This window comes from Nasonia vitripennis, chromosome 4, assembly GCF_009193385.2.
Source record: "Nasonia vitripennis strain AsymCx chromosome 4, Nvit_psr_1.1, whole genome shotgun sequence".
In the NCBI taxonomy this organism is placed as follows: domain Eukaryota; kingdom Metazoa; phylum Arthropoda; class Insecta; order Hymenoptera; family Pteromalidae; genus Nasonia; species Nasonia vitripennis.
Window position 1 is genome coordinate 27,612,186 of NC_045760.1, and position 27,191 is coordinate 27,639,376.

At 42.7% G+C, this 27,191-nt stretch overlaps 1 protein-coding gene and 1 long non-coding RNA gene across 3 annotated transcripts; one reads left to right on the forward strand and one right to left on the reverse strand.

Annotated features, from left to right (window-relative positions):
* Positions 1–1,818: 1,818 nt before the first annotated feature.
* Positions 1,819–27,114, forward strand: LOC100122291 (solute carrier organic anion transporter family member 3A1). Of its 2 annotated transcripts, XM_001605846.5 has the most exons (15): positions 1,819–2,285; positions 16,621–17,025; positions 17,417–17,635; positions 18,961–19,017; positions 19,758–19,863; positions 20,092–20,308; positions 20,401–20,544; positions 20,617–20,832; positions 20,911–21,018; positions 21,095–21,331; positions 21,405–21,947; positions 22,019–22,208; positions 22,285–22,473; positions 22,535–22,686; positions 22,760–27,114. In XM_001605846.5, exons 2-15 carry the CDS (start codon positions 16,727–16,729, stop codon positions 23,044–23,046), a joined length of 2,964 nt encoding a protein of 987 aa, XP_001605896.2. In that variant the 5' UTR covers positions 1,819–2,285; positions 16,621–16,726; the 3' UTR covers positions 23,047–27,114. The 2 variants fall into 2 exon arrangements, with proteins under 2 accessions (XP_001605896.2, XP_031786228.1); XM_031930368.2 differs by lacking the exon at positions 18,961–19,017 and having other exon boundaries at positions 1,822–2,285.
* LOC116417413 lies at positions 4,964–8,261 on the reverse strand. Its single transcript, XR_004227674.1, has 2 exons — positions 7,899–8,261; positions 4,964–6,719 (listed from the first exon to the last, which is right to left on the reverse strand). It is a non-coding gene; the product is annotated as an uncharacterized LOC116417413 (long non-coding RNA).
* Positions 27,115–27,191: the final 77 nt, after the last annotated feature.

Consider the following 27,191-nt stretch of genomic DNA (forward strand, 5'->3'; position numbering starts at 1 on the left):
ACCTAGTTTTACTCGTTTGGTGCTCGAGATCGACCACTTTATTCAGCAGATAAAATGAAAAAGGTGATTGTTTTTAATTCATATCTCAGAAACTAAAGGTCACATAACCTCGCGAAAACTTTATGTAGACGGGTCACGTCTTAAACTATATCTTATTAAAATTTCGAGTGATCTAACCACTTATTTTTTTAGTAATAAATCGAAAACTGAAAAAAATGAGTTTTTTTGTGCCTTGATTACGGACGCAAAAAGGCCTTATTGCACTTGAGATTTCGGGACAAAGTAGATATTTTATGTGTTTTGGCTAAGTTGATTGCACAGCTTTGAAACTCCTATGGTTCGTAAGATATCAAGGTTTCAATTTTTATTTTTTTTTAATTTTCTAATTCCTTATATCTGCAGAACAATGTAGTCAAATGCTTCAAAATTTTTGTTGATTCACAACAAAAAAAAGCTATCCGCGGCTGAAATTTTAAACGATTTCGTCAAGCGGTTTTCAACTAAAGAGCTAAAATGCAAAAATCGTTTTCTTGAAAATTGCGCGAGCGACCTATCTAATGAATAGCCTGTTGTTTTGATGGTTAGGTTGGTTAGGAACACATGTAAACATGAGGGGTCTGCAAACCTTTGGATAATGAACCATCCAAAACCTATATTAAATTATGTATCAAAAACCGCCTCATACATTAGTAAGCAGATATATAGATATATTAAAACAATATACATTAGACCTATAAATTTAGCCGCGGTTTTCTAAATTGTAAAAATTAATTTAATATTGTGGATAATTTTAAAACCAGCAAATGGCGTGTACTAGTCTTCGCGGCTGAAAATGAAATCCAGATGCACTATGCAAACACTATTCGTATGAACAATTTAACAAATAAAATTTCCCAATACTGATCGGGTAGTCTTCATTGGAAGCAAAATTCATTCTTCTTTGAAACAAGAGCAATTATCCTGGTAAAGTTTAAGATTAGCTCGATTGGAGAATTGTACAGACCCGAGGCCCCATAAACTTCAGATAAGATCAGCGTTATTGAGTCATGAAACAACGCCCCTATTCATACAACGGCTATATTAGGTTGCGAACTCACTGGATAATAACAGCCGGATTTTAGGTTCTCACAGCAAATGTCTGGGCTGTAATTCTTCTTCTTTATTGTGGTCAGTGGCGCCAGAAGTCTGTACGGCCAAGACCCCGAAATTAAGAGGGGTGGGGGCAGTCCAATAACCCGTTTTGTTTTCAGAAATCAGTGGGAAGATCTACCCACAGACTTTGGCGCGCCATATAATATTATTATAGCAAAAGAGAAACCCCAAATCTGGATACTCGCACCTTATACGCAAGACCGTTCGATCTCCGGAAGCCTATTCCACAAACATGGATAACGGATAAGTAGAACTGCGCGCTGTCCGTCCTCCGGCGAAGGTTCCCGCGCGTTCAGTAATCGACTGAAACTCCCTCTATCTCCCGTCCGCTTCTCTCTCGCGTAAAATCCAACAGCTCGTAAGCTGACACTGCTCGATTCGGTCTCGTTCGCGGTCAGACTTTCCTTCAGCCGCACATGTCGAACACAAAGACGAGCCGACAAACTGACTCAGGAGAGACCAAGGCCTGACGGTCACCGAGGCCGCGAAACTTCTCTCTCTCTCTCCCTCTCAGCTGTTGTACACACAGCTGTAGGTAGATAGATACGCAAGACGCCAGAGCGGAGAGAGGGAGACAACGTCGCGCCGCGAGAAAGGGGAGAGGGAAAGAAGAGAGAGAGAGAGATAGCACTGTTGCCCATGTGATTTTGCGCGTTCTCGGGCATCATCAGTCTTGTGCTCGCTCGGCTCCCGTGGCTGTCGTTGCCCGTAGCCGCGCTCGCGTTTCGAAAATATATATACTCAGCGAGGGAGGGAGTGCTTCTACAGTGTGCATATTCGTGCGCGCGAGATAGAACGAGTTCTATACACACACACATATATATATATATACACGACGCGTGTGCCAGTGCTGTGTACTGCTGCGAATACTTGCAGGCCGTTATTATCTTTCGCGAGTGTGTCTTTTCTCTCGAGATCATCTTCTCTCGGCGCATATCATCGACGACTCTACGGTCCGTGTGTATAACAGCGCGAGTGACGACGGTGTGCCTTCGCAGCAGGAGTCCTGGGCTCTGGTGTACCTACTAATATACCTGCCAAGGGGGACACACGAGGCTGCATCGGTCTCTGCGGCGTCGAGAAGGAGAGGGAGAGAGAAAGAGAGCCCAGGTCCGCTTTTTCGGAGAACTGGGGTGAGTGGACCCGACTGCAGTTCGCGTATAACCTCAAAATCGCGACTGCACGGGCTGCAGAAGTGACTTTCCGAAGAGCGAAAGTCCACAGCTCTCGGTGTTTACAGAGTGGACAACGGTGTCCTTGCTTCGGATATACTCTCTCGCAGTGATGTTCATTATCTCGTGTGCCAGCGCGTATATACCTACCTGGTGTTAGTTTTTGCGAGCGTGCGTGTGTATATACACAAAACATACGGGAAAGGAGCGCCTGATGTTCGCGAGGGTAATTACAGCTACGAGCCGCGAGAGCATCGATTTTTCCATGAAATTGTAACAAGCGTTTGCTCGTAGGTTTCTCGGTCACGCTATATACATATCCGTAGAGCAGCTCTCGGCTGCATGTGCAGTGCCTCTCTCGGACATCAGTTCGCTGCTGCTGCCAAGCGAGCGTTAGTAGTATACATGGTATATAATAGCGAGACAGAGAGAAAAACGATAAACACAATCGGAGACGATAAAGCCCAAGGAAAAGAATAAGTATGCGCTCGAGTTCTCTCTTATCGCAGCTCGTCTGTCTGCGTAACCGCAAAATTATATACTTGGCTTTTTTGCGCTTATTTGTTTTCTCCGCCAACAGGTTGCTCTCTCCACGGCAACTTTGTAAAAACAAAGGCGCCAGCAGCCCTTTGCCTTTGTTCCTCGACACTCGGCGATCGGTGCAGTATTCGACGTTCGCGCGTTGCCAGGCGCATTTTCTCCCCGACTGAGTGTATCATCTCCTGCGTCTGCATTTAATTATTTTTCGATGCCGAACTCTCTCTCTCTCTCTCTCTCTCTCTCTCTCTCTCTCTCTCTCTCTGCGCAGCTTTTCTTTCCCTGTATAATATACGAAGGAGAGAATCCTTGCGCTTTCCGTCGCGTCGTCACTGCGTTCTTTGTTTCGACCTCACCTTTCTCTTTATTCTCAGCTGCGTTGCAGCCCCTACTTCTCTCGTCTCGCACTTAAGTATATCCTTTCGCTCTTTGGCATTGATCTTATACGTTCTATAACGCGTGTTTCACTTCCCTTCTAATCTCTCGGGTGCACTTTTTTTTCTTGTTTTTCGCGCGACGATACCGACTCCAGATCGTCGTGTTTACACTGAGAGATAAGTGCGTACGTTACAATCTCTCTTGGATTTTAAAGCAATACTTGCGCTTCGATAATTTTTCTTTCATCGAAAATCTGCATAGTATCGTATACGTAAGAGACGTTCTGGCCTTGCGTCGAAGCCCCGCTTGTTAACGAGAGACGAATATTGTTTTTGTCTAATTAGATTCAATGAGCGATGCTAACGCGCTCGAAACGTCGCCTTTAATTGCTCCCTCATGCGCGTGCGCGCATACGTACACGGCCAATATTAGTATACATCTCGGGAGTTTTTTCTCCGAGAGCCCATTGTGTGTCTTTTTCTTTTCAGACGCACGAGCTTACTCTCAGAGAGAGATTTTTTACACTCGAGTCGAACTCGTTATTGTAACAGGGGAGAGCTTCTTTTCTCCGACAAAGCGAAAGTGATAGATAAAGGGCTACTGCAGGTGCTTTGCGAAGAGGGAGCTTTAGCTTTCAATTTTCAAAAGACCAGTCTTTTATTTCGCTTAATGGACATCGGTAATTTTCGTATTGTTTGGAACAGATATATATTAAAAAAGCTCACGCACACAGCAGTCGGAAAAAAGAGAGCATATTGCGCAACACAACCGCCTAGTTCTGCGTGCAACACGAAACGAAAGTAAAAGCAGCAGAGCATAATAATATAGACTCGCGCATCCGAGAGGAAAAGAAGGCAGCGACGATTACGTTGTAATAACGTATCGCTCATTCAATCTTCCGCTTTCATTGAAGCGGCCGCGATGTTGCTGTTGCTGCGCGGAGAGTCTATAGTATAACACACGCGCGCGCACATGCACGAGTAAAAATGAACTCTCGAGCGCATCGTCGAGGACTTTTTTCATCCGGACTAAACTCACACGCGCATCGACTATCGATCCGTATAGAGCGTAGGGGTGGATGACGGGATATATTATAAGGTGTAGGTGTACACACAGGCTGGCCCCAGTAGCAACACGCAGGATATACACGGCCGGCTTCTTCTTCTTATTCTGACTCTCTGGATCCCCCCTTTTTCGTCCCGAGGCTCCCATTACTTTTTTTTTTATACGTCTGCACTCACGTGTGCCTCTGAAGCTTCTTATACATGCTGCTTCGACCCCACCGAGATTTTTCCGGCGCGGCGGACCACCGCTGAGCGCCTGCTGCCCGCAGGCGGGGTACGATTTTTTGCTTGCGCTTTTGGCGGGTTTATATACACTGTATGTAGCGAAAAGAAGTGAGCAGTAGTCGATTTTATCCTGGTTTTTATATATTCGAGCTTGAAGCTTTGGATTGTATGTTTTTCTAGTTGGTGCGTAAGGGTTCAATATTGTTTAAGCTGATTGACCTCAATAATCAATATATGCAACACTTATTACGCGACTGTAATATAACAGCGTTTGTTTTGTAAACAGATGTGGAGAATTCCCCGTATATTCAGCGCTGTCATTTGGTGTAGAATACATATCAGACTTTTTTCGAACTCGAATTTTATTGGTATATTTTTAACGAACCGAGAAGCCCCGTGAAAATGTCAATATTCTCTCTTAACACGGTTGCCATATAATCATTGATTTAGTTTATTACAAATGGATTACAAATTGATACATAGCTTATACAAAATCTGAAAACAAAATACAATTTCAGAGGCTCCAGAATAACTAAACTGTTTAATGCGTGGCTTTCGAACCTTTTCTACCGTGTTTTAAGAAAATTAGCAAAAACTTGGACGAGCAAATAAAAATTGGCTATATAGGCACATTACAGGTAGCATTTTCGATCTGTATAAGGCAGGTTTGGACTGGCCCCTGTTCTCGCCGTTGTATCTCTGGCCAGCGCAGATAGGTGGCGCATTGGCACTTTTCCATTTCCCTCGTCGGAATTAGGCAGGCCAAGTCTAGATATAGCAGTGAATAGCTCTAATGCCAAAACAGCCTCATTAGGCCTGTTGTACTTGGTCCACTCATGCTGTAACTGCCTGACTTTTGAGGTGACGTTAAAAATTTATTGAATCGTTTCTTAAACTTACGATTTTGTACAATTTTACTCAAATTCCTGGGCACAGGTTAAAAAGAAAGGCAGATGACACATCGAGCGACACGTGTGTCTCTCTTCGTTATACAACAGCTATACATACTTACACAGAGATCCGAGCGCGATTATAAATTCCGGCGACTTTGCAATCGCGTCGTCGGCTGTTACGCAACGCCGCCGAGAGGGCATTTATACAGTTAAAAACTTTCGAAGCATAATAGTGCTGCTGCTGCGGTTGACGAGAGAGGCGCTAACGGGATTATGCTCAGCTATAACTAAGTGTGGTATATGTATACACGATAATACATTCGATCGATTTTCGCCTCGGTGCGGCTGTACTCGAGTCTCTGCCCGATTGAGAAACGCCGATTTGGCTTCTTCCTTCTTCGACGTTCGGGCTCCCAGTATCTGCGTACATAACCTCGTATATGGAGAGAGACTTTAGCAAAGAAAAAGAAAAACAACAAAGAGCGAACGAATTAACGTCTCGAGGGGCCTTCCTGCGCGCGCGCGGAACGCCTCGAGAGTAGCAGCGACTATTTACGTCCCACAGATTCTCGATTGCACTTCACGGCATGTAGAGCTGAATCTGCGTCGTCGTCAGGTGTACACCACTGCAGTGCACGTTTTACAATACAGAGAGAGGAGCTGCAGCAGAACACCGCGATAGAGATAACAGCGTCGGCACAACAAACAACCGCAGCGCGATAAGTGTGTCCACAAAAGCGTGAGAGGTGAACAACACCTGTGTGCGCAGTACACACGCACAGATCTAGACGCCGTTAAAGCCGGACAAAGTTTCGGAAGCAGCTCCTCTCTTTTTATTTATAGATCGTCGCGTGTGGAAATTCTAAAGCCGCCGCCATGACACACTTGAGCTTATACATGTCGCCAGAATTATGCATTATAAATAAATAGAGTTTTCCGCGAGCGTACAGTCGTTGAGCAACGATTTTCTATTTCCGTGACGAGGCGCTCGTCCTTAAGCACGCGCGAATCGAGGGGGGAGAGCTGAATAATAATTGAAGCGCAGGCAGAGCTTTCGGGTATGATAAATATAAGGGACACGTTGTACTTCAGGTGGTGATAAGCGCGTAGTAGAGGCAACCTTTCAACTCCTTTTTTTTCATCCCGGCCCCTATCTCCCCCGCGTGTTTTCCTTTGTAGCTGTCTTTGTGGTGTACGTGTACGTGCCTTCACTCCTGATGATGTCGTCTTGTTGTTTTTCTCTCTGCTATACAGATTTCCCCCTGTATGTTGTGTACGAGGCAGGGCTTTCCTGAAAACTGCGTTGAGGGAAGCCAATTAAAAATGCAATCGCTGCAGTAGAAATAATTAAGGAACTTGAGGGTTTGAATATAGAAAAATCTTCGTGTGAGCATATTCAGGTTTATGTCAGCATATTCCAACTTCAAAAGCTATAGAACCAATTATAGTTTGCATTATTTTTAACGATCAGCGCTTGATTCGAAAAAGTATATCAATAAAGTGAAGTTGTACAGTAGAAAAATGGTGAAATATATTGATCAAGTAGGTTCCTTAAAAGCTAGTAAATACCTCATTTATCTAGAAATGGGTGAACACAGGTCCATATTTCGCCCACGAATGAAACGCTTTTTCAAATATTTCTTTTTAGCATTTTTTAGTACAAACATGACGTAAGATATTAATTGTTATTTTTTAAGGTATTTTCAAGCTGGTTAACATAGATTAAGGAAAACTAGAAAAAATAGTTAGATAAGAGCTGCGAAAAAGCTATGTAAAATGCAGTCGGTCAAAAAAATGAAAAAATGAGAAAATCATTTAGGGAATGTCGTCATTAAAACGCTGTTTTTCTATTACATAAAACTTTTTAAATAAAGTTTGTAAATGAAAAACCGAGTCTGTAGCGCCGTAGCGTTTAAGTTAAACGAATCGTTCTAACGAAAGAGAAATTCGATCGGATTTTCTGTTTTTCTAAAAGTTTGGAAATAAAAAATACCCTTTTTGTGCCGACGTCTACTTAATATCTATACTATAAGTTACAAATGACTTAAAACCCAATCGAATTTTGTAAACTTCTTTGCATTCACTGAACAATACAGAAAGTTACAAAAGGTAAAGTCAATATTATGGTTTTGACATTAGGTCTATTCTAGAAAATGCTCAAGAAATTGAAGAAAAAACGTTGCATCACAAACTAGGTAGTTTTGATTCTTTTCAAAGATCAACAACCGATAAAACTGCTAGATTTTGCCAATACACGCGTAAAGTACCTCGTTGTCTTTCGGCTAATACACGATGAAGCAAAGCAAACCACTCATAAGTATTCAGTCTCCGCAGGGCGATAAGAGAAAAAAAAAGTAAAGAGAGGAAAGCAAGAAGGAGGAATGTAAAGCTTTGACGCATCGCAGAGCCTTTCACGAGAAATCTTTGTTATACGCGCACCGCTAACAGCGCAGCCAAATACCAAAAACCCTACTCACCACTACTGCACTCTTTTTCTCCTCGTCATCCCGCCTCTCAAACGACCGAAATAGCCAGCAAAAATCAAGGAAGAAACCGCGAATTCAAAGAACACTAGCGCGAAAACCGGAAAAGTAACGGCACTTGTAATTTTGAAATCGCCAGCTGGTATATCAGCGAAAAACTAAGGCTATAACGAAAAGTATGGAAAGTTTCGATTCGAGAGTTCTTGCGCACAGCTGTTCTATACCAAAGAGAGGGAGAACACGAGGCGTCGATGCATTGTGTGAGACACTCTCGGCAGAGAGCTCCTTCGTAGAATCAACGGAAAACCGGGTCAAAAACCTGCGAACAGCCGTCGCCGCGAAGAAAGAAAAAGAGGAATATAGAGGAAGTACGGTGGACTTGCTTCTTAAAAATGTGTCTCTTCAGTCGCGGCGGCACATCTCATTCGGATGATTCACACAGTGTAGGTGCGCTGACCGAGCAGTATATAGACTTATACTGCTTATAATATTATTTCACTACGCGTCGCGTACATTTATAGCCGGCGATGTATAATTTTTATACCAGCTGTTTTCGGTCGCTTTTTACGCGTCGACTAACCTCGTTTCGCTTAATTAATTATAATCGCTCGTTCGCTTGCGCTGCTCATTCGTTCATTTGTGTATGACTCTCCCCCCTCCTCCTTCTCTGCGCGGTTTGGCCTCGTGCTGTAGGCTATATACCTCAGCAGCTTGCTGGATAATAAATAGAAGAGAATTTCCGCAGTAGGATTAATTTTTGTTTTCTTATAGCTCCGCAAAGGTGGAAAAAATACACGGCTACACTCGCCTTGTTAACAAGCGTTCCTGCTTTTTTTTATTAATTACGCAAGTCGAGTTTCTCAAGCCGCTTACGTAATGAGCTTATGTTAAAAATGCCGTTAATGCGAGCTGCTGTGTGAACTTAGTTAGTCGTATTCTCTGAGAAGTCAAACTTCCTCGCAGCGTTATGAGATCGTGGAGTGTTTATCAATTTAAGATGTGCACACGTGGAAGAAGATATCAACAATTCCGTGATGATTATACGCGCCTCTTACTTCACACAGCTGTTGATAATTTAATCGCCACACGATACGTCGCAGCAGTAGTAGCTGCACGCGTGAATAAGTAAGCGTATCCAGTGAAAGTGAAAACGATTAAGGAGCTATTAGTATTTCGTGCATAGCACATCCCAACGTACACACTGCAATATTTCAATAATCCTCGATTCATATCGTCGCTATTGTAAAAATGTATATCGACTTTCAACCGCGCAATGTGTCGCAAAGCAACGCCAAGTACAGATATATGAATTCAGTTAGTATTTCACAAGAACAGAGAGACGTTACCTCACATTATTTACTTTCGTTATCCAAAAATCCATCACCACCTCTTCTATCTCTCGCATTCGAATTTCTTCGCGCTTTCTCTACACGCGTCCGGCCGTTATTTCCTCTCTCCGATCGCCCTATGGCAATTACATCAGACTTGTTTTTCTCTCCCGGACACTGTGCTCGAGCTTCGTAATCGAATCCAGTGACAGAACACCAGAGGAGGCTTGACTACTGATGCTATGAACGCTACTTAGTGGCTCAGAGGGAGCATTTTCATTTCCTCTGTTATATATATCAACTGATGATGTGGTTAATATACTCACGCGATGTTGATGTCTGTAGATGCGACGCCAAAATGTGGGTTAAGGTCTGGATTGTGCGTATTTTTTGAGGACTCGTAATCTCTCGCGATGAGTAAATCGATGAAGATAATCTTCGGCTGTTAATTGGACTCGAGGAGCGACTCTTGAATCGATAAAAAGCATCAAACAATCATATCTTCAACCGAGTTCTACAACTGGTGACACGTAACGTCATCGAGAAAGTAGGGTCACGACTCGCCGGCTAATTGCGATATCGGAATTCGAATAATTAGGCCGCATACGAGAGAATACACACATCGGCAATGCGGATCCTTATATTTTATATACGCTATATAAAACTTTTTCAATGCCACACTCTTCCTGGACGTGATCCAAGAATTTCGGTGCAGCGACCCCCCTAAATACAAGTCCTTCTTTTGTCATTCTTCAGGCCTCATCTCCGCAATGCATCATTCAACTTTGCACACGTATTAAATATATATACCCCAAAAAGTGTTTTGCCGCATCATCGTTTAACGTATTCCGCAACAATAAATACAGACAGGGACGATGGCTGACTCTAATTTTGCGTGAATAACGACGCCGAGGGTATGTACATTCTAATTGAATGCGGAACGCTATTTTTGTATTTTTCACGACTTTGCTTGTACGCAAGGCCGTTAATCGTCGAAAGGTCGTTGGTTCGCCTTGTCGAGGAAGCTTTTGTGTTGGAGAAAATGAGTCAGTCAACGGTGAAAGGTGGCGAGCAATCATCGTCGGAATTAACAGCAGAGAAGCCAATGACGACTGTGACGATCAATGTCCAAAGAGAGATGAAATTTCGGGCTTAATCGAATCGCCCCGGTCGAGCGGTTATCTCGGCAGTAAAATTCAGAAACCGTGTTTCCGCAAACCTTTTTCCTCATCAAATAGCCAATTTCAATAAACTGTAAACTTTCTTTCGCTCGACTTACGCTCCCTAAATTGGACTTTCCTTTTGTATATATTTATAACCGTCGCAGCGCTAATAAAGTAACTGTACACACCGAAATCGACATCATAACGAAGCATTGTTCGCTCGCGGAAATTGCGTAATCGACGCACGAGTCGCTCGTATATTATATTTTTCCTATCTCGAGGCGCAAACAGCGCGACGCAGCTAATATGAGATAGAGCGCGTTGTGTGAGTCAGTTATACACACAGACTCGAGAGATTGACGTCGTGTGGGTGCCGAGACGTGAAAACGTCGCTTTCAGGCTAAAAATGGCCACACGTGCTGAGATGTGTGCACTCTCGTGGTGGTGCTCTGGCGACGACGTGTCTTTCGAACGATTGAACCCCGTGAAGACACTGAACTATCGTTATTAGATGACTGCGTGGGATGAAGAGGAGGAGACACGTGGAGTTGCTTTCCTCGTCTTTGTTCGTCGCTATTGCGAGTCTGTTGGCTTTTCGAGAGATTTTTTAAATTGAAAGAGAGGTGCGAGTTTTGATATCTGGGAATATAAGGCGGTATTTGTAGTTGGATTTGAATCGCTTGAGTGGTGTTTTTGTTTGCTATTGCGAATGTACTCGATGGAACTCAAACATATTTTTTAAAAACTTTTTTCTAAAGCGTTTCGAAGGCTCATTTCATAATTTAAACAATAAAAATTTTAAGTATTATATGCATTATAATATAAAGCTTATACTGCTATTTGGTGATCATAACTACGTTACATAGCTACAATTATTTCCACCTTCGACGCCGTTCACCTGGCGAATTCACGTCACTTGAAAATTCGTTGTTTACGACTCTTTGTCAACGCGTAAGGCAAGCATATAGCTGCTGCGCAGACGCAAACACGTTCTCTCACACTTACTCTCCTCCCGCATACTGAGAAAGAGTTAAGAGTCGTAAACAAATTTCGATTCCGAAGCACCTATAGCAATAAAAATAAGCATAACAAAATCTTATAAACTCCCCTTACTCACCGACATAATGATTAATGACATAAACTTCTACGTTCGCGGTATCTTCCCATCCGTACAGCATCTGCAAGACATCAAAGCTCAGAGCTAAGTCCAATATTGGTCATCGAAATTTTCGCGCCGCGAAATATCGCACAAGTGCTCGCGCGACGCGCACATCCGGTTTTCGGCGGCAGCAGCTCTCTAACAACGTTGTTTACGCTGTGAATCACGATTATATATAGTGACGTCCTCCGCATTCGAAATACCTTCGCGCGCGAGTTTTTAAAAATATTTTCGCACGTCTCTCGGCTCTCTCTCTCTCTCTCTCTCTCTCTCTCTCTCGAGCGGCGGAAAGAGAAAAAAGCCGAGTTAAAGCTGGACAAATATTTGAAGAACCTTCTCAGTCATTGGTTCGTTTCTTACACATGCTCCTGTAGTATACAAAAAACTTAAGAGCTGATTTCTTTCTTCTTTCTTTCTTCTCGAGTATACAGCATGTAGCATCGTTATCTCGCGCATATTGCTTTATCGCTGCGCGCCGGTATATGTCACTTGTTTGTTAATTCGTACACTCACGCTTTGGTTTCACCGAGAGCCACTTTATTTTGTTTGTACACTTCTTTCCCCAGTGTGTCAACACACACTCGTTTCTCCAGTCGAAGCTTTATCCACGATTTCCCCAAGAAAATAGCAGAGCCTCCGAAAAAAGAAAAAATCTCTCTCCCACATATAGCAGAAAAATAAAAAAAGTAAAGCCCTCGCAATAACGCAAAGTTCGAGGACGAAAGAGGAACGTCTGCTGCATACAGTATTACTCTCTCGGAGAAGTAGGAAAAAATGCTATACACACTATGTATAGCTATACACGTCGCTCTGCACGACACACAACTTGAGGAAACTGCTGTTTCGTAGAGATATCTCTGGCCCGTGCCAAAGCTGGAAAAAGCTCGCTGGAAGTTTTCGGGATAAAAAATACAGACAGAGCTTTTTTGAGTACTTATATATAGGTCAGCGCAAGGTTAATCATCTCATACGGTTATACGCACATCAGCGAAAATCCCGTCGGAAGCAGTGGCATTTCGGCCCGTATGATATCGATTCAAAGCTCGCCAGTGCCTCGGTATTTACCTAGAGAGAGAGAGAGAGGCTCTGTATAGCTAGCGCCGCAGCGAGATCAATTCCAATCTATCAAGCTGGAAATCGCTCTTTACCGCATGAAACTTACATACGAGGGGGTGTCTTTTCAAGGCTCCTCCGCTACGGCGGATAAAAAATTAAATAATTCATCGCCCGTACGTGCTGCACTCCTATATCTGTTCTATTCGGAAGTAGAAACAAAAAAGTAAACGCGAGAGAGAAAACATGCAGTGTGTGTTTGCCTAGTTTCAAGGTCTCCGTCCATTTTTAGTGGACGCGACGACGGAGACAGCTGTTTATCGTACGTGTGTGTGTGTGTGTGTGCGCGCACATTGTGGATCGCCGCAGAGGTGTAAGGAGCTGTGTGATGCTAGTGCACGTATGTAGGTTAAGTTGCGTTATAGCCTCCACCGCATTAAATTTCCTGCAATGCAGCGCCTCGCGCTGTGCCGCAGTTTTCGCCTACGTGTGCGAAAGCCGAAGGGACAGCTGATTCCTTTTTGTTGTATGCTTGTATTATACACACACACTCCGCGAGTCGAAAAATATAATTATCATAATATAACCTTACTCGAAAGCTCGCGTGCATACACGGACGATCATCGCGTTATTCATCATTATTTCGTTGTTATAAAATCGACCAAATGCAACAAAGCATCGTTCCGAGCCTTGACACTGCATTATGCACATCTGTACATCCACACGCACGTAAAGTTCGATACAGGTGTTACAGGCGTCTCTATATAGCATATTTCGTTTCATCGCCTCCTCGAGGCTATAGGTATGCCCACGACGGCGGCGGTTCGATCGGGCTCGAGGTGCTTCCCCCGTGTATAACTGCGCCGCTATACATGTATATAGGGGGGGGGGGGAGGAGAGCCGAAAGATTGAGCGGGTGTTCGCGTGCGACTAGACGGGCACTGGGTCAGCAGCATCTCCCGCTGATAAATATATGTATATAGTGCACTACTATACACATCGAACGTTTTCCTAACGTCTATTGTTTTCTTTGTTTTTCTTTTTCTCTTATACGATGCACTCGAGGCTCTTTTATTTACTATGTACGGCTAACAGCCTTGATCGCGCATATGGGTCCGGAAAAAAGAAAGACTGGCGGAAGAGACGAAGTAACGGCGGGGAAAAAACAATGAACGCTCGGTGTTTTGTCTGTGATTGCGGAGAGGAGATCGAGTGGGAGAGAGAATTGCGGTACAACCTTACCCGCGAGCGCCGGCCAAAGTTACAAGCGAGATCTTGTAACGGTGTTTGCTGCTGCGCCTCGTCGCGCTGCTCTGTGTATAGTCGGTCTTGGAGAACGACGAACTCCTACGCTGTGTGAATGTAGATTATATTATGTGGATGAGATTTATCTTGTTTCGCGATGATCCTCGCTATTGTGCCCCGGGAAATTCCTGAGTGACGTACGCGCTTGGTTACTGATTGTATTTCGAGAAATTCCGAGTTTGATATTGTAATATAGCTCGAAATGATTCTGTGATACTGAGAGAAAAATCGACAAAGTAAAAATTGCTATATGCGCCGTAGTAATTTAAAATTATTGCTGATTACAAAATTTATAGTAAATGTAACAGTATTTTTGTAATTGTTATACTATACTTTTTTCAGAAAATTTTTAAAACTAGAACATTCTTTTTATAGTTAACTATTTGGGTGTATTTAAAAAACGATCGATTTCTAAACTAAACCCTAATTTTTACTATAAATTTCTATACATTTATATCAGTAATAATTACCGTAAAATATTGTAGGGCCCCTTTACTGCTAGAGTTTGTAGTAAAATTCTGGTAATGGTTATCATATATTTTCCTCGGTGTGAAGAGTCGTAAGAATTTTACTGTTTAACGAGGTTATATCAGTATTGACTTTCGGTTTCCATCTTACCTCTCGTCGCGAATTTCTTCCTTCCTTATAATGTACATACGCAAGCGCAGAGATAAGCCTCGTAATCGTGTCGAATCTTATCACACCGCACTTGCGATTTGAGCCAGAGGCATCGTAACGGAACTTGCGCGATGGAAAGGAGGATTTATCTATTACGTTTTCACTCGAGTCGATGAGATTTTATCGAAAAGTATTGGTTAATAAGTAGTAAACTGTTTTAACCTAGATACCGAAATATCACTCGTTGATGAAATTAATCCAAACATTACGCATTCTTATATTTGAGATCAATAAACATCGGATACTTCCAAGCATTTTTAACGCATTTTTTTATATTTGAACTTTCATCCCGTACCTTCATCCTACTAGTACACATTTCTGTCTGTGCTCTTGTGCATTGGATACAATTCGTTGAACAATGGCTAGTTATTTCTACGAATTTCAGGGACTGAGAAAACAGTGTCTCAAGGTACTTTTCCAGTGTTGGAACGTGGTTTTGCATTGTTATAAACATGTACATTTGCCCCAACAATCTATTTTCGCCATTTTTTAAGCCAAAAAAGTGTATTTTTCCCGTAGAATCCCCCATATCCACGGTCACATCCGTACAACAACAACCCAAAACCCGCAGTCCTCGTAACTCTATCGCTAGAGTCGCCAGTCTATAATCTGCAGCAGCAAAACGCTTATATCTGACGCAATTTCCGAGATAAGCGCAGAAGGAAGGGAGTCGTGGGCAGCCTTCCAAAGATCGTCAGCACAGCAAAACTATATCCATCACAGTTTCCAACTCTTCGATTACACTTTCCAACCGGCGAATCTGCTGCAGTTGGCACGTGACGCGTTACGGTCCAGCAGCTCTCCTTCGTCGCGCTTGACTCGACTTGACATTTTTTTCCTTGATCTTTTATTTTGCAACGCTGCGGATCTCGTAATACGCCGAGAGACGGAGGGCCATAATTACTCTGTATATATAGTTCAGTTTCTCCACGTGTCCGCGCGAAGAATTTAAAAGAAAATAGAAATATAGAGAGAACAGAGCTGCGAGAGAGCGCCGCACTGCAGCTATGAACTTGCTTATAGACCGGAGTGAAGCCGCACTTAATTTTTCATTCGGACGCGAAATCAAGGACGGACGAGGTCGATAGGCTGAAGAAAATAGACGAGGAAGCCCGCGCTCGCGCGAGCGAGAAATTTATCAGTGGAATATGCTGTTTGTGTGATGTTACGAGTGTCGGAATTCATTCTTCGATCTTATTTATTTGTCGAAAAAAAAAAAGAAAAGTAAACTTAGTCGAACCTCGCGCGCGCGCGCGCGCGGATGTCTGCATGAATGAAAGTCGTGGTGACGATAACCGTATAAGAGCGAAGTAGAGGAGGAGAGCCAGCGGCGAATCTGGCTGACTGCCTTTGCCACCGACGACACTTGTGCACTCGCGCGACACTTTAATTAGCCTTGAATCGCTGCAGCAGTAGAGAGCAAGTGTGTCTTGTGCAAGACGGCTCTCTCTACCCGAGTATAGTTTCCTATAGGGGAGATGTGCCCAGTACGGATACCCTTAGCTATTTTGGGCATAACTTGTGAACGACGCGATGAATATATTCGGATTCGAAATTTCTACGCGTTCTCTAGTCCATTTTCTAAAAGGACATGGACGGGCACCAGTCAAAGTCGCCAGTAAAAAAAAGTTATCCGCGTTAACGTAAAAAGTGCAATTTACGAGATCTCGAAAATATGCGGCCAGTATGGATAATTTTAACTGTTTACTTACCTTCTACAAAAATATAAAAAATTTTAATTGAATTCGTTCCTAAAATAGCACTCTATTATTAGGAATGGTCCCGATTCGATGTTCCGTGCAATAGTTAATTCGCAACAATTTTCAATCCTCATTTTCCTTATAATTTTTGCTGTACCGAAGTATGTTCATCAGACCACAAATATATACGAAAACACTGACTTAAAGTAGCTCTATCTGTTATTGGAAGCTGGATACATAAAATTATCCATACTGGGCACATATCCCCTACACACCAGAATAATTTCAAGAATCGACTATAACCGATTCTCACATCTATTGATCTTGCAGAAATGAGCGGCGGAGGACCGATGCAGGTTCGATAACGAGGCCAGTGGAGGAGCCGCGTGTCCGCAGTAGAGCTGGACAGTGGAGTTGACAGAGGCTCGGCAGAGAGATGGCGTCGAGCAACGGAACATCAGCTGCGAGCGAACAGCAGCAGCAGCAGCAGCAGCAGCAGGTGCCGCAATTGCCACCGGTGGCCGTTGGCCACAAGCGCAATGGCTCGAGCTCGAGCATGTTCGTCGGGCACAGGAGAAGCGAGTCCAGTGGCGCTGGTATCGGAGCCGGCTTCATGGGACACAAGAGATCCGAGAGTGGGCATCGGCGCACCGAGAGTATCTCCAGTCCCTTTGGACACAAGCGATCCGAGAGCGGACACAAGCCTACTGTTGACAGCATTTTTGGCCACAAGAGGTGGGCATGTTTTTCTTTTGAAATTGATATTCTTATCCGAGTATTATCGGACACTTTTATAAATATTATTATTGGAGGCTTCAATTTAACAAGGAAATGAAAAATTGATAATTGACGTATATGAGAATAAAAAGAATTTCGACAAACAAATTTCTGCAATCTGTATACCAAGTTATTTACATTTATCAAGAGCCATCGATGTATAAAGCTTACCACCAAACATAGTTTAAGTCCTAACTATAAAAGAGTCTATTAAATCCTATTTAAACAATCTTTTTTATCTTATGCTCGCTCAAAAAAAAAAAAAAATTAAACTGCAGATTATTATCGATCGTTAGTATAGTAGCAAAGTCGAGATTGTCATTAACAACAGCAAATTTCTCTCCCGCAGGTCGGAATCCGGCAGCAACTACCACGCAGGTCACCGGCGCAACGAGAGCATGTATGCGTTGACAGGCCTGTACGCAGAGAGCGGAGTCAATTCGGGCGGCGAGCAAAACGAGGGCCATGACTCTTCTGGCGAACAGCCGAGTAGCAGCGGTAGGCTCACCTGCGACACCGTCATCCGCTGCCACAGTCGTAACCCCAGCTCCGGACTCGTCGACCACAGGTCTCTCTCTCTCTCTCTCTCTCTCTCTCGTCACACATGCGACGCACTTTTTCTTCTTACTCACCTTTGTGTATACACACTTACACGTGCGAGCGCTGAATCATACCCGATTTTTACAGTGCAAACGATCGATGTATCGCTCTCACGGCGTTTGGGACCTTGGACGGGAAAAAAAAGAAAGGATCGCTTCTGTTTGTCTGTAATTTTTTACGCACGAAAACGTGCGTTACGCTTCGAAAGGATCTCAAGACTGTGCGATCCGTGTGTTTATAGAGAGCGATTTGGCTGGCCTCGTAGCGCTGTACGCCCACGCTTAGAGAAAAATGCTCTCAAGGATCGGCTCGAAATGAATTTCGCAATTATCCTGCGCACGCGACGATCGATTGAAGAGATTGTGCATTTTTCATTTTGGAAAAACGAAAGAGAAACCGTTATAACGCGACTATATCAGATGCGTCATAAGGAGGGAGCGGCCGGATCCCGATTCGACTCGGACGAATTTCGGCGTATATACCGGATCTCCCGTTTATATAGAAAGCAGTGTCTCACGTCGGAAGCGACTTGTAGAATCAAGCGCGAATAGCGACCCTGACACAGTTCGATCATGCGTATACGCGAAGAGTTTGCAGGCCAAAGAAAATTTCACGACACTGTAAGAGTACAATTGGGTCGCTCGCGTCTCTTACTTACTTACCGATTCATTTTCATCGTGTAACGTTATATACGATTGACTTTGGAGGCGCGTCGCCGAATGCGTTACGTAATATTGTCCACGATTTTCTGCACATTCGCGACTCATCGTGAAAGTTGTTTTTTCTCTCTCTGTATATCCCTCGCGTAGACATACGAGGCCCGACTTTAATTAGGTGATTAGGTCATGTGTTTTATTTCTGACGTTTTCTAGAGCTATTGCAGCGCCGTCGAGAGAGAGAGTCATTATGCAACTTGAGAGTCGTGTTTTATTCGGTTACTTTTCACGGATTTAGCAGTAGCTCGACTGAAATATCAAGTGATCAAGCTCTCACGTGGGATTTATCGCCGGGAGTTTACTTTGACAGAATCCGATACATAAAATCAGATTATCCGTAATTAGACGGACTTTCATCTATTTTGAATAATTGCGCGACCTGTTGCTTTTCGGGGATAAGGATCACCTCCGCGCGTATATACGTTATTTTTTTGCACCGTTAGCTTACCGCGCAATAAAAGCAAAACCGTGTATGATTACGCTCATCGCACAGGAAGACACACACACACACACGCACACACACACGCACACACACGTCATGTACTCATGCTTCCGGCTTTTTCTTTTACATTTTCAGAGATTTTATCATCAAGTGTCACAGCAGAAATCCAAGTGCTTCCATGGTAGTTGACAGGTAATAATGGCACACGATGTAACTTAAATTGTAAGAATGCATGACGCGCGTATTGTTTCTTCTCGTGTCATCTCGACACGCGAGGTACTCGTATAATTACACTGCGTCGATGGCTCATATCAATATCGAGTGGAAAAACGCACTTGTAACTTTTATCTTTTCAAGCACGCTTGCACCGCGCTTCATATCCTAAACAGCGCACCTGATGCATCTTTATTTATACGTTCGATTAACCAGCGTTGTCTCGTTCAATTATACCACCCACGCAATCGCTGGGCGTGTGTATAGAGACCGCAAAACGGTACACGTATATATTGTAACGAAAAGAAAACGAAGCGAGCCGCGTAGATTTCGCGATTCGAAAGTATCCGGAGAGTGAGCGGCGCTGAATACTAAGCTCCATACGTACATAACGTAATATCACGCGTCTTATCGCTCGGCGATCTTCTCTCGAATCGCGGAATATATTCGAGGCACGTATATAGCCGAGAGGTCAAGAACAAAGCCTGTAGCTTTTTTTTTACGAGAGTACACGAATACGACTCTAAGCAGTTTAAGAGGTTTCTCGCGGTTAGGTGTAACTTGGCGCGGCGGCGATCCTTGATCTACTTTGGCTTTTCTTGCGAGACACCACAGTCACCGACGCGTGGGAAAGAGGAATACTCGATATCATTGCGTCGATCGATATATAACGTAATTGTCTGATTTTTCTTTTGTACGTACGTGACACATACACACAGGCCGGAAAAGGAACGAGCCCAGACGCCGCCTATCAACCCGGACTCCAAGGACTGCGGTATACTCACCTGCAGACCTGCCTTTATCCAGAGGTTCGCCGGTATTAAGGTGAGGATATAGCGTACGGGGTATATCACGCGCGCTGAGCTCCAGGTATATTTATAGAGATTACGACGTGGGCTAATGCTTATTCATAACTAGGAGGCAGTTACGCAAACCTCTTGTTAACGCTGGATTAAATGCCGATCGATTTTCTTTTTTATAAACTAACGCGTAGCTTTGTTTCGAAACTGTATAATGAAGAGTATGTTGATGGTTTTTTTTTCTGGTTTGCAGGTGTTCGTGTTCCTTCTGTCGTTCCTCGTTACGCTGCAGCAGGCCCTTAGTTCGGGTTACATAAACTCCGTCATCACGACCATCGAGAAGAGGTTCGAGATACCCTCGAGTCTGTCCGGCCTCATAGCGAGCTCCTACGAAATAGGCAATGTCATCACGGTCATCTTTGTTAGTTATCTCGGCAGTCGCAGGCACATTCCAGTCTGGATCGCCATCGGTAAGTAGAGAGGGACGCTTTTTTGTTCCTGTTATTATAAACTCGTATACTTGTTTCAAATTCAAATTCACGTTTCCCTCTCTGGATTTTAGGCGCCGTGATCATGGGACTCGGCTCGATGATATTCATGGTGCCACACTTCACGGCTGAGCCGAATCTCACTACGAACGCCAATAATTCCAGTTCCGATAACATCTGCCGTGGAATATCCTTGCGAGAGCAAGATATGGGTTTGGGTGAGTAATCGTGTACACAAGTTTTATCCTCGGGAATGAATGTGAATAATATTAACGAAATACTGTGTTCAGGCCGACTGTCGACGGGGCTGTCGTCACCGCCGCTGGCACCACACAACAATTTGAGAGGAGACAACTGCATACAGGGCTCTCCGTCGACTGCTGGTCCAGTCATGCTCTTTGTACTAGCTCAGCTTCTGCTGGGCTGCGGAGGTTCGCCTTTGTTTACGCTCGGCACTACGTACATAGACGATCACGTGAGGCCCGAGAGCGCTTCACTGTATATCGGTAAGCGAGTACTTATAACTAGCAGTGCTTGGTTTTGGACTTTCGTCAGTTTCTTTAATTTTTGTCTTCTACTTGCAGGATGCATGTACAGCATGGCCGCGTTCGGTCCGGTTCTGGGATTTCTGTTGGGCGCGTATCTGCTGTCGTTCCACATGGATTCGTTCTCGAGCACGATAATCAGCATCGGTGAGTATCTCTATACAGAGCTTTTTCTCTTTTACTCGAAATCATCTGCTAATACGTAATATTTGCGTGCGTTTAGATCCAGGAGATCACCGGTGGGTCGGAATGTGGTGGGGCGGATTTCTGCTCTGCGGATTGCTTCTCATATTGGTGGCCATCCCGTTCTTCAGTTTCCCGAAAACTCTGCAAAGAGAAAAGGAAAAGATCAGGATAATCGAGAAAAGCAAGCCACCGACGAACAAAGAGAAAGATCAGGGCAAGGAGCCCAAAAAGTCCCAGATGTCCGACGACACGGGCTATGGAAAGGATGTGAAGGGTAAGCTCGAAATTATTATAAAAAGAAAATCAAACAGACAAGAAAAAAACTAACCCCGAAATTGCTTTTCTAGACATTCCGCGGAGCATGTGGCGACTGGTGTGCAATCCGGTGTACGTGGTAACGTGTCTCGGTGCCTGTATGGAGCTCGTGATCGTCTCAGGCTTCGTGGTCTTCCTGCCTAAATACCTGGAGACGCAGTTCAGCCTGGGCAAGAGTCAAGCCTCGATCTTCACCGGTTCGATAGCCATTCCGGGCGCGTGCATAGGAATATTTTTCGGCGGCTGTCTGCTCAAGCGACTCGAGCTTAGACCGAAGGGCGCCGTACAGTTCGTCCTCGTGTCCAACGTCATATGCCTCGTGTGCTACGGATTGCTATTCTTCCTCGGCTGCGACAACGTCAAGATGGCCGGGACGACCATTCCTTACTTCAACAGTAGCAGCAAGGGCCCCGAACCCTTTCAGGTTAACCTCACTGCCGCCTGCAACTTTGGTTGCGAGTGCCGTATGACGGACGTCGAGCCAGTTTGCGGCAACAACGGCCTCACGTACTTTAGCCCCTGTCATGCCGGCTGCACTGCCTTTAGCTCCAAGTCCAACTTTACCAACTGTGCTTGTAAGTTCGCTGTTATACATACTCGATGGCGCTCGAGAATCGTGTTTCAATTTTATTTCGCTTTTCCTCAGGTATACACGGCAACTTGACCGTCGTCCCGCCAGCAGCCCCCGAATTCGCTGAAGTAACAGTGGTGCCTGTTGCTACGGCTGGTCCATGCACATCACCCTGTAAAACGATATTTCCATTTTTAATTTTACTGTTCTTCATGACGTTCGTCGTGGCAGTTACGCAGATGCCACTTCTTATGATAGTTTTAAGGTAAAAATGATCCTTACCGACTTAGCTCTCTTCGTCACAACGTATAAAAGTAACCGCTGGTCATTCATTCTCCTAGGTCCGTGTCGGAGGAAGAAAGATCTTTTGCTTTGGGAATGCAATTCGTAATATTTCGACTGTTTGGCTATATTCCCGCGCCAATTTTGTTTGGAAACCTCATCGATTCTACGTGTTTGCTGTGGAAGAGCACTTGCGGCGAAAAGGGTGGTCGCTGTCTTCTCTACGATATCGAACAGTTTCGATACAGGTGCGTACTCGAGTAAATTTTCTCTTTCAATACATTTTATTAAACGTGGTGTATCTTTTAGGTACGTTGGACTGTGCTGTGGTATAAAGATTTTGGCGTTGGCCCTGTTCCTCGTCGACTGGTGGCTAGTGAGAAGAAGAAAGCAACTTGAGGATCAGATGCCGTCAATGACCGTGAACGAACTCGTTGGATCCATAATTAGTCTCGATAAACGTGAGTTGTTTTATCAAATAAAATAATATTTTCGTCGCACGAGTGTTAATAAAAATAATTCAATCTCGCACAGTGTTTGAAGAAAAACCTCACCATCCACACGCGCACGAGGGTGAACACACAAATCTGCCAAACTCCGAGGTTCCTACGCCGTCGTCGATAATCTCGTCTCCCACAGAGGCGACCAAGTCCACAAATCTCGAGGAAACCGAATCACTAGCGACGACGCGCGCCTCCCAGGATTCCAAGAGCGTCCCAGACGTCTCCGACACCAGGCAATCGCTCCTGGCTGAGCCCGAGCCCGACGTCATCACTAAGCCGCCCTCGATCGCCGCCGATAGTCTCAACCGAAAGGTTTAATGTTACTGACTTCTTTCATCTGCTCCATTATACGTGAAACGATTCGAGAGACTCCGACGCGCCTCTATTTTTATTCTCATACACGTCCACTTGACTGTACGTAAGTGCGAGTCCACTCTATCAATTTAAACAAATAATGTACATATCCTCAGTTCACGTCGGTGAATTTACTTTAAATGCCTCACGAGCGTGCGAGCAACACGATGAACAAACAAAATATATATCACTAGGCAATACGGTTTTGTTTTTCACGAAAGTTGAGGGAAGAAACTACTCGGTAGTATAATGGTCTATATCCGACGCCGTAAGATGCGCGCGGAGAAGTGAACATTTCGCCTCGTCCGACTCGAAACTCCGGCGAGTCAAGCCTTGCGGGAGCGAAATGAACAATACATAACTGTAAATACATAACTGAAGATAAAGAAACTCCTGCCTTAATGAAAGATGTAAGACTAGACGAACTTATATGATGTAAAGTTTAATAGATTAAGACGACGGAGCTAACGATTTAAATTACTCGTAGACTCATTGCAACACTAACGTCTTGATAAAAAAAAAAACAACTAACAAAAACTAAACTATTTTTCTTCTCTTCTTTTCTTTGCTTTCTTTAACAGGAGACGTAGATTTCTAAAAAAAAATGAAAAAAAAATTAGTCAATATAGCGTAGTCGAGATAATAATAACAATTACTAGAATTTACATGTATACCGATAAATAATGTAACTGGGCAGAACAACTTGTAAAATAATTTTCATTATACACTTCCTTTCTTTGTAACAAAGCCAGTTGATTGCTGAATTTTTTGAAGTTCATCCATAAGAAGCCATGCAAAGCTCCTATTGATTATCAATGAAGTTATTCTTCGTTTAGAAGTAAGATAAATAATTTACGAGCTTCTGTACAGGACTGAGGGACTTGTAGAGTGTGTCAGAGTTTAAGAAAGATCCAAGGTACAGCAGTACTTCGAAGCACGAAATATGATCCCACTACGAACTGAAAGTCAATGATGTAACATATTCAAAAGCTTAACGAGCTTTGATGCTGTCGTTGAAACGCGAGATCTAATCTACTAGTTTTCTACCTAAACATCACTTTGATTGAGTTTTAATAACAAATATTACATTACGATACTTGTGACTTAAATGGTTCTTTTTTACACGGCGCAGTAAGCACCCGAGCATAGCGAGGGCGCTAAGCGCCGTGTAAAACTGAACCATTTAAATCAAGAGTATCGTATAAAATTTTATAGCACAGACTACTAAAATCCGCAAGTCTCGCCTATTCGTGACTAAAGTAATCCTTATTTGCACCGTGAGGTTGAAGTAGTCCTTATTCGCACCGTGATACACACGGTGCAAAAAAGGACTACTTTAGTCACAGATAGGCGTGACTTAACAGCGGATTTTAGCCACACTGTGTTATAAACTATATTAACTTGCTCAGGTATACAAAAAAAGTACTGGTGATAAAAATAAGGTGAAAATTTTATTGTTCTCTAACTCTAGAAGCCTAATTGTTGTCAAGGTCTTTGCTTCTAGATCGAAGAGCACGTTAAATTTGTACTTGAAATATACTCGAAATTGGATATTGTTAAAATTATCGCCGTTTGTTTTTCACACTCGATTGTTCAAATATCACAGTTATGAATTATACGACTTTCGGCAATATTGTATTTTTGTGACATGCACTGCTGAAACCTTTCATAGTCCTTCGATACGAATCCGTTGAACAAGTAGACTGTACACGTACACGGCACTATAGCCCTTGTGGACTTTCCCTCTTCGAGTATCGAACCTTAGCCGCTTGGCCTTTTTACTGTCAATTTCTCAGCTAGCACTCGTTAGCGCAATATAAGCGATTATTTTTAGGATAATTTTTCAGTCCGCTTTAGGGCTAGAGACTTGGCCTTCTTTGAATTCAATCGTCGATGGATAAAATTACAAACGGGCGCTGTTAAATGTTTCAACGAAAGATTTGTTTTAATCGTAGTTTAACGATATTTGTGCAATTTCTCTCTGTTAGTCGTGATTTCTGCTAATCTTCGCTGTTTGTTATCAAATATTTGAAAAGTGTAAATATTTTAATATTTTATTTTGTTAATAATTGTATGTGATAAGGTCAATATCAGAAGATAAATTTGCAGAAGAATGCAATCGTTTGAATTTGTTTTTTTTTTAAACTCGATTAAAGCATAGAAAAAGTCTATGAAAAAGACGATAGAATTTAAAGCAGGGTATAGAATATGAACAAGAAAAAATATATATAAAAAAGTGTGCTGTGAATAGGTGGAAATTACACGACGACTAATCAAATTGAATTAAAACACGATGTTTTAATGCGTCGTTTAAACGATTGTCGACGGTCAATATACATAAAATAGTTGATTGATAAAATACTAAATCTATTATATATCCAGAGCTATGCTGCGTATGTACATAAATAGTTGTATAAAGTATAAACTGAATTTATATGCATATACTGTAAAAAAGAGATGCGAAATAATGAGATTGTTGTTGGGAATCGATGTTTTTCCGATTTTTACTGTATCATGTGTCTGAGACTGTCTCGGACTCGATGGATAATGTCTAGTGGTCCTCGTAGTAGAAGAAATTTGTGAATCTCGGCTTACGAGTAGTTCACCCAACGTATCGACTATGTTACTTAAATACTCGTTTATTCAAAAGCCTTGTTTTATTCTCATTTTTCTTAAAATTACTTTATCTTACTAGCGCTACGGTTTATTGTACGTCCTATCGATGTATGCGTATTTTTTATCATTATTATTATGAATATTAATACATAATTATTATCACTATTATTACTATGATTATCATCATTACTATTATTTTACTATTTCAGTTGTGCACAATATTGAATTATGCATTACTCCGATAGATAATTTAGGGTAGTAAAAGTGCAGTGTGATGTTATACTGATGTTTTTTGAATACAGTTATTGTGTGTAACATTCCCTGGCTGATATGCAAGTGAAAGCAAAGCGATGAGATTGTTTGTAAAAAGAAATTACGTTTGCGATCAATGCGAGCAAGCAAAGCAAGATTATAAAAGGATGAAAATGTTATGTACATATATACACAATGTATAAACTGCTTATAGATGTAATGTATTTTTTGTAGGGACCATAATGTTTAAGCAAAGCACGAGATGCAATGATGTTACGTATGAGAAACTCTTATTGGTAATTGGATTTGTGGCTTACACAATGTTATCTTTGATGATTATGCGAAGGCAATATCTGCGAGTTGAGCGTATAATATACTCCGAAGTTCCTGAAATTTGCCAGCGTAATAAGGAGTTATGAGAGCATTACATGCTGTTTTTACGACACAAAGAAATTTTATGATTTCAGGAACTATTTTTTGGCTATTTATTTTCTCTTTTTTTATCTAAAGGAAAAACATAATAGATTGGCACAGCTCGAATCAAGTTAAATCGGCGAACTTTTTAACGTTTTACCTTGAAGTTTAATAATTCGGCTTATATATTCGTACTCTTTGAAAGAGATGTTATCTCAGTTTTCTTAGATTATTCCAAATCAAATAACGCTACGATAAATACTAAAAATAAAGATTCTAACAATCATATTGTAAATCAAGCTTTGTTTAACTAACGAAATGATTATCTCAAAATAAAAAAATCGCACCAGAATTTCTTGGGCATAGTATACGAAAACAAAAATTCCAGTCGACTCTCCGCTACACTTCGAAGTGAGCAATTTTGTAAAGAGTGCACGCGGAATTTTCGTATAAAAACTATTTCGTATCAAGATAATGCCTCTATACTACCGCATACACATACAAGAACGAGAGAGAGAGAGAGAGAGAGTTAGGTTCTAGAGAACGGAAAGCGCGAGAGGAGCTAGTTAAAGTTTGCGATGCGTTTGATTATAATATTATACAAAAAGAATATAATGTGAATGCCTTGAGAGACGCAATGATTACGCGAAGCACGGCTGAGAAACGGAGAGCGAGTATTAAAGCGTTGGCTGTATCGAGAAGAGAGTTGTGCGTGAAATAAAGTGTAAGAGATGTTGAAACTATAAAAAAGGGCCGTTCACTGAATTTCCATATATACCCAACGTACGCCTATAGAACAAGTCAAATTGCGCGCGCTCGGCCAGTAC